This window comes from Alosa pseudoharengus, unplaced genomic scaffold (assembly GCF_046254945.1).
Source record: "Alosa pseudoharengus isolate Yale_2024_CS ecotype anadromous, Long Island Sound unplaced genomic scaffold, YU_APseudo_1.1 YU_APseudo_1.1_scf_9, whole genome shotgun sequence".
Lineage (NCBI taxonomy): Eukaryota > Metazoa > Chordata > Actinopteri > Clupeiformes > Clupeidae > Alosa > Alosa pseudoharengus.
The window spans coordinates 30,943,176-30,951,784 of NW_027468881.1; the positions used below are offsets into that span (position 1 = coordinate 30,943,176).

Consider the following 8,609-nt stretch of genomic DNA (forward strand, 5'->3'; position numbering starts at 1 on the left):
TTTGAATTTTACTGACACATGACATTAGAGTAGCTGAATCTGAAAATACACTCAAAGTAAATAGGCAGATTGCACAGGCTAAACACTTATCATCAAGGAGGGGTGTATGTTAGGACTAGGCTACATTCTGAAGTTTACAGTGTAAATGCAGACTGTATTTCTTGGACAGTCATGCATGTCTCAAGATGTCTCTTCACCCCCTCCATGTTTGGATACTGTCTGTCCACTAGCCACTTTTTACCACTGTCTTTCTGCCTCACTGTTTGCGTGCTATATTAGCATATTAGCACATATGCATAACCCCTCCCTCCATACAAGGATACAAGGAAGTTTATTGTCACATGCATATAGTCATTGGAAGTAAGAAATGCAGTGAAATTATGTCTGGTGTCAGCCTATTTGTGCATTTATGGGGGGGGGGGGGGGTTAGTAGATTAAGTGGCAAGGGCTGCTTAAGAAAGGTGGGGGAGGATTGGGATTTGGGGGGGCACCAACAAGGAGCACCCAAGAGCACCCATGCCACAGCTGAACTGTGGCCACACTTATACCTTTTCTTAAAATAGTTATATATATATATAGATATATAGACTTTATTCTTGCACTGTTGGACTTACTCATTTGCACTATCACCATTGCACTATCACCATGGCACTCACTCACACAGAGCACCTTACCTACTATGCACAGAGAATCACAGGCTCAGTCCCTGCCTCAGTCATTGCAAGCACCTCTTGATTGATTAATCATCACTATGTGGATACTGTTTTTAGAATTGATTTAGATTAAGTGTTAAGTGTATTTTAGTATATTCTTTATCTTCTACTGTCCTTAGCTTATTGCTTAGTTGTGTTTTTATATTATATACTTTTAATTACTTTTTCTGCTGTTAGTGAATGTGTGTGTGTTGTCTGTATGCTACTGAGACCTTGAATTTCCCCTGGGGATCAATAAAGTATGTATGTATGTATCTATCTATCTGTCTATCTGTCTATCTGTCTATCTTTCTATCTATCTATCTATCTATCTATCTATCTATCTATCTATCTATCTATAACAGCTCATGGGATTATGTCTGAGACAATAAGATGAAGTGCAGTTTAGAATTGATCTGTCTCCATTTCCTTGCAGTTTAAGCCATCTGGGGACAGCACCATGTGCATGGGAATGTTTACATTGGGAGCATTAAATCTGAATGACCATGATGTTCTAAAATGCAATAATGTTTGTCGTGCAATTTTACAAGGGATTGCGTTGTGAGAGAAGACCACAAATCCCTAACCCCTTAAGTCTTGTGTAATTGGTATTGGAAATTGTGACTTGTGCATGAGAAGAAACCGCTCCACTCACTCCAGACCTCACAAAACAGCCAAAAAATAAAACCATATAAGCCCACAACACACACTGCTTTATTATTCACATATCTTAAATTATGAACTTGTATGAAGATGTATGATTTCCTTTTTTATTGTTCTAATAAAAAGAAATGCATGAAATGGAAGTTCAATCTCTGCAAATGGCAGTGGGTGGTAGAATAGTCAAAGAGCTTGCTGTGCATTTGTGGATGTAGAATAGTTTATTGATCTTTTGAGTCAGCGCTTTAAGTTAAAGAAACACAACCACAGCAGATTACAAAACTGTATTTCCAAAACCTATCTAGCACCAGGCTGTACATATCCAATCAACTTCTCCACTGGAATGTTCTGAAAAAGTATCTAGTCAGAAAGAGAGAGGGAGGAAGAGGGAGAGGGCGGAGTAATGAATCATGGTGTAGGTTTTTGAACGTTCTAAGTTCCGCAACAATTGAAGGTTCTAAAATTCTATGTTGAATTCAATGAACCCAGATATTCTTTAGAACTTTCCTTTCTCAACATTCCCGTCACACTGGTGTGACGGTACTCTTTTAAGGGTTAAAATCCTCTGTCTTCCATATCTCTTTGGGAACATCAGAAGCCTTCTTCAAAATATGTGTGGTGTGTGGGAGTGTGTCGCTATTCAATTGGTTTGTGCCAACCTGCCAGGATTAGTGTTGGCAGGTTCGTATGGATAGGACTGTGTGCCATTCCCCCCTCCACCCCACCCCCTCTCCTCTCTCTCCCAGCTATATGGCACTGGTACAGATCTATATTAAAAACATTACTTTTCATTTCACGCTTCACAGTTGTCGTGACTTCCCAGCTGGCACAATCCACTGAAAACTCTGTGTAAATAGAGAACTCGTATTACACCGATTTTTAAGTCCCAATTACGTAACATAATTTCATTCTTAAGCCCTCCTACTTACAACAATAGGAAACAAGTCTTTAAGCCATGCACGACCAGTTGGCTTAGTTTTGAACTGCCCCCTAATAACGTTTTTCCTTTTTTGTTAAACATATGTACTTATCTATCTTTTTTCCAGGATGGCATGTACCTGTTTCGGGATGATTATCCAATTACATGCAAGTGCATAATGACTCCGGATGCTGGTGTCATCATTCCCTACAGCTAATTGCTATGGGAATGAAGAGGCCCCCCGGTGGCCTATTGCGTCACTTTAAGTGAGCAAGGCCAATGCAGTGTGACAGCAATCTGAGCCGTCAGCCTCACCATGACCAAAACACGCTGACAGCAGCAAAACCCACACACAGCAGGAACAGGAGAGAACAACAGGAGGAAAAACATGGGAATGGGGGAAATTACTCACTGTCACACAAGAACTGCGCATCCACTAAATACAAAAATCACTCCAAACATATATGTCCACATTTTGAAGTGTATTTTAATTAATAATAAGCAATGTATAAATACAATTGTAATGTATAAATACAATTGTGGTTTAGCTATAACTGGTTCATAGGCAAACGAGAAAGAAATAATTAAGAAGAAAAAATGGACAGCAACAGACCAGATCAGGAGAAACTGTCCAGCTAGGGAATGGCCATTGAGAGAAAGCAGGCTGTATCAGTCAGTGGAGAGGCAGGGCTGAGCCCTGAATGGGGGACGTAAGGGGAGGAAAGGAGGGAGGGAGAGAGAGACGGGGAGGGAGGAGGGGATCGGGGAGATTACAGGAGCTCGGGTGGTGGTGTCAGCCAAGCTCAGCACTCAGTCGGAGGATGGACACACATTGCGAGCACACGGGTCCTGATGCTGCAGAGAAGGGACGGCATGCAAAAAATGACATCTCGTGAAAGACCTGAACAAGAGGACAGAAGGTGCCTGAGCCCAGAAAGGGATTTTCAACCCGAACAAAACGAGGCTGCCGTTTCTGCTTACATGGACAATTCTCCTGTGTAAGGATTCTTGATAGTCAAGTCCTGTGGGAAAAACAAATGCAATGGCAGAGGGGAATGGAACTAACAAAGCATGCAGTGAGTGAGTGGGGATCTTTTTTGGGTGAGCATTTGTGGAAGCTGTCTCTCTGAATGTTTCATCACTTATTTTTTAAAACTCTGCAAGGGGGTTGTGTGACAGGAAAAGTTTGTCTTTGTTTTGTTTTTTTCTTTTTTTCTTTTAATCCTCTGAGCATTAACTGCTCAGATAATGGGATGCAGCAAGCCATCATATCTCTTGTTTATATATAAGTCATTTTCAGTATGACTGCATATGATTTCAGCTGGTCTATGAATGTTCAAAGTAATGATCAAACAGGGTGAAAATGTTGTGATAAGACAGAGGTCACTTTGTTTAATTACAATACCTGAAAAAGAAGATAACAGGAGCTGTGTGTTTTTCAAAGACCCTCGTTTTATGTGCAGTTTGTAAATCTCTGTCGTCGATCATGGGCCTGATGCTGTGTATAGTATTCATCTTCCTCTTGGCTCAAGTCTCCGAGAGTACCTGTCCCGCTGGGTGCTTATGCCCCTCTTACATTGTGAGCTGTGGAGCCCTTGGTCTGGAAAAATTGCCTCATCCTGTTCCCGCCACCACCTGGACACTGGATCTCAGCCACAACCGGCTGACCTGGCTCGGGGTGGGCAGTTTCTATGGTCTGCCCAGGCTAGTCCGCCTGCACCTGGCCCACAACCTGATCTCGCAGCTCAGCCCCGGCGCCTTCCAGAATGCCAGCGCTCTGCGCCACCTGGACCTTTCGTCCAACAAGCTGCAGGTGGTGGGCCGCCACCACTTCCTGGAGCTAACGGGCCTGGAGGAGCTGCTGCTCTTCAACAACCGGATCACGCGCGTGGAGAGCACCGCCCTGATGGGCCTGAGTCGCCTCCGCCGCCTCTACCTCAGCTTCAACCACATCTCCGACTTCCCCTTCTTCTCCATCCGCAAGCACACCCACCCGCAGCTGCTCACGGTGGACCTGTCCTCCAACCACCTGGCCCGGCTGCCCGTGGAAGACATCGCGCTGTGGCCGGCCTCGCATCAGAGGGGCCTGTTCCTGTTCAACAACTCACTGCTGTGTGACTGCGCCGTGTACACTATGTTCCGCCACTGGGAGCAGAAGGGCTTCGAGTCGGTGAGTGACTTCAAGGACGAGTACCGGTGCCTGCTCTACGGCGACCCGCGGGCATCTGTGCGCTTCTTCCGCCATGCCCGCTTCTTTGAGAACTGCACGGTGGGGCGCGCGCTGTCGCTGGTTGCACCCAAGGCCAACCTGGTGGTGTACGAGGGAGAGCTGGTGAGGCTGGACTGCACCAGTTCGGCCAGCAGTAGCGAGAACGTCTCGTTCTCCTGGACTTCACCGCACCCGGAGGGCATCGGCCAGCAGCTCCTGAACGGCACCCTGCGTCTTAACCAGGACGGCAGCCTGGAGATCCCCTACGCCAAGCTGGACGACGCGGGCGTCTACCAGTGTACGTCCATGGACAGGGTCCAGATGCTAAACGAGTCGCGGGAGGTGAATGTCACCGTGGCGACGCGGCAGGCCTCCGACGAGCCCTTCAACACGGGCTACACGACCCTGCTGGGCTGCGTGGTGACCCTGGTGCTGATCCTCATGTACCTCTACCTGACCCCGTGCAGATGCAGCTGCTGCAGGTCTCCTGGCTCCCCGTCGCCTGGCGAAGGGTCCGGCTCCCGCGAGGACCACTGCACATTGGCGTCTATCTTTGGGGCCCCGTCCTCCCTGGTCGGTGGTGGCAGTGGGCAGCTGCCGCGGAAAGCCCCTCCTCCTCCGTCGTCGGCGTCAGCGATGGACCGGCATGTGGTGTTCCTGGAGCCATTGCTGGAGGAGCAGAACGGCCACCTGAAGGCCACCTTCACTCCGGAGCAGCTGGCCCAGTTCCAGTGGGAGACGGAGCGGCTGAACCCAGCCGTCGCCACCGAGCGCAATGCGGCTCTGTAGCCAAGTCCACAGGGACATCTGTCGGGCTCTCTCTAAGACTAATGCATCTTCTGGTTTGGATTAAGACAGAAGACCAAACGTCTGACACTAGCAGCCACTCAGTGGATCGCTACAGTGCAGCATTGTCTGCAGGGACTGGAGACTGGCTCCTCCTGTAACTAATGCGTCTTCTAAATTGACAGGACACCTGAACAATGTTTTTTGAGCCGTCCAATGAAAGTAGGCCAGTTGTTGTCACCATTTGAAAACATTTAAGGAATTACTGACATTTTTGGAAAGGTACCAAAATCATGTGGTGCACTGACAAACCTTAAAGTTCTACACACTTTGTAAACAACATGAATGCTGCATGTGGCGATATCCACTCATCTAAAAATATTGAGACTCTATTGCAAAGACAAAGGATGACAATTGCAGCTCTTAAGGCCAACATTAGATGGATTATGAGCAAAGATTAATTAATTTGTAAAAAATAATTCATGCCGTGACTGAATCTGGGTACACATTCTGAAAGTGTTCATAGTCTTATGTATAGTACTAATCTGTAAATAGTTTTGACCCCATAAAAAAATAAGAGTACTGTGATTCATTCAATAATACTACATAATATATGAGTTATTAAAAAACATATTCTCACACAACCATTTTGATGGATGAAAAGGAATAAGCAGTTATATAACCTATAATGCATCCATTTTACATCCTGACTGAACAGAGCTGTGTAAGGTCTTACGCAAGCTTTTAGCTTAACATGACAAAAGCTATACCCAGTGGCAGTGTATTTGGTGAAGTATCAGTTCTGACACAGAGTTTAAACAATGAGTTAAATAGCTGAGTGGAGAAGGGTCTTGGTGAGAAGCTGTCTTCACTTAGAATTACATGAATTAAAGTTGATTGAAAAACATTCATGCTCTTTGGTGTGGCCTTTTACAATAGTTCAAACGTCACGTTAAATATTAGTGTTGCACACTCAGATGGTCGACTCCCTGTCGAGAGGAGGCCTATGTAATGATCTGAGCCGTGTAGACAACAGACGCTGACATTCTAGAACTTCAAAAACCACCCCATTAGATGTCATTAGAGATGGAGAGCATTGTTTATGCATAAGCTTGTGTCCATGGAGTGCCTGGTTGCTTAATGTTGCAACAGTTCAATACTTTTAACACTCCAGTCGATGTATCTTCATTTTTTTTGTGTAAATGTGCAAAAGGCAGATATAAAGACTCCCAGCCAAAACAACACGAATACACTGGCAAATGCAAAGGCTGTGTTGGCTTTAATCACACAGGCCACTTTGAAAGAATTCGAGTAGGAGAACATCACAGAAATGCAAAGCGACAAAAAATGCCAGGATGGCACTCTGCCACCGACTCCAGGCACACTCAGGACAAAAGGATCCGGAGAACCGTAGGTGGGGCGAGCAAATACCCTTCACTTGAGATTAAGGTTTCGGGGACAGACGTGGAAAAAAATAAAACATATTTATTAACACTCAGTTGCCATGCAGAAAGCGTATGGTTCAAGCATCCTGTATTGGAGCATGGTGGGCTTCATAGCAGAGGCTCCTACATTTTCCCAGAAAGCACAGAATGGTGTGGAAGAAAGAAGAAAAGAATGAAGGAAAGAAAGAAAGAAAGAAAGAAAGAAAGAAAGAAAGAAAGAGAGAAAGGTCTCCTAATGTTAAGCTTCTAAAGACACTGTCTTGTGCTATATGAATTTCACTTAATCTAGATGATGAGTCGAGATTAAACCCTTACATAAGAGAGGCTTCTATACAAAATACAACAACATTAAATGATCATGCACTACTACAGAGGGAGATATATTTGATTATATGGACAGCTAGGATTTCATCACTGTGGTAGATCAATCAAAATAAGTACTATATCCAGCGTTAGTACTTAATCTATACTGTGCATGGCAAAGTCAACCAGGCAGGGTGAGCTGCTCAGCCATAGCACAGCTCAACATGGACATTCCTGTGTAAAAAGAGAATGAAAGTTGTTCAAACAAGATCAAAGATGGGGGATGAAAGTGAAAAAAAAACAAGAAACATTGTTTTATTTCCCCATGCAATGCCTGAAGTCATGCTCATTTCCTCTCCTTGTTATGCAGCAGAGGATTAAAGCATCAAAACATGAGACCCCACCGCAGTGCCACACCACGCCACTGGAGAAAAGAATTAATCCACAGTAGCCTAATTCTCCAAACATGAATTAAAAAAGGGACATTTTGCTTACTATGCTTATTCTCTTTCTGTGTGTGAACTAACAAAGAACTAGGTCATTTCCACAGAAACTCATTCACTCAATGAATGTGATTCAGATTATTTGTTTACATATCATTCTTAATATGTATAATTGTATGCTTGAGTGACAAGCATCTCCCAGCCTGTGAAGTGAACTGACTATCCATTCTGTATCAGCTGAATTTGGGGAACAACTCGTCTAGGCTGCTTGCCAAAAACATAATTGTGCTGTGACTGTCATAAGACAGAAGGGAACCAAAATGACAGCCCCTCAATTATTTAACAATGATTATGGCACATTGAAGCTTTTGAAAAATGCTGAACTGACTTAGCTTAATGGAAACTTCAATGACTCCAAACTGCCTCACCTTCATAAAGCTTTCAAGGTGAGTGCTAGTTGCTTGTCAACATTTTACTGTTATGCCTTTTAGAAGGATATATCTCATGCATACACCATTTTAAAAGGATCTAAGTGTGTGCACAGGCATTTGAGCAGTTTGGAGCCCTGCCAATGGTAAAAAGCATATGTGGCATCTTTTCCAACTAACATGAAGCCGTGTAAGCCAGCATGGACCTGCGGAAGCTTTCCATCTGACCGCGGCCGTCTGCGTTATGAGTATTTTTTCCTTTTTTTCCCCCTACCCTAATGAAGGCTACATTAAATAGGAGAGATGAACAAAGGTCAGGTTTTAGCAGATTACCCTCAGGATAAAACAAGGTGCTTTTTTTTACAATTGTTCAACATGTTCTTAATCCCTTAATCTTTGTCAATCCATTCAAATGAGGAAAATATAAGGACAGCAGGAAAGTGATCTAACCACACATTTTAGAATGTCGAGAACGCATATACCCGAATAAAACCATGAGGTCCCTTTTCTTCAGTATTTATCATTTTTATGACTATAATGAAAGGCTTCAAAGCAGCACCTACAACTCCCTCACATTAGAGTAACACACTTTAGGAAAGATAATCTCGATCAATACAAAAATACAGGATTACAATTGTCCTCTTCTGGGAAGTGCTTTACCCAATGCACTATGTACTGATCATTCCTGTGCTCCATATTAGGTTTAGTAATTGTCCCAGCGAGT

At 44.1% G+C, this 8,609-nt stretch overlaps 1 protein-coding gene across 1 annotated transcript; it reads left to right on the forward strand.

The window, feature by feature from the left end:
* Positions 1-3,757: 3,757 nt before the first annotated feature.
* LOC143115300 (amphoterin-induced protein 3) lies at positions 3,758-5,269 on the forward strand. Its single transcript, XM_076277271.1, has one exon. The coding sequence runs from the start codon at positions 3,758-3,760 to the stop codon at positions 5,267-5,269; it is 1,512 nt and encodes a 503-aa protein (XP_076133386.1).
* The last annotated feature ends 3,340 nt before the right edge of the window (positions 5,270-8,609 follow it).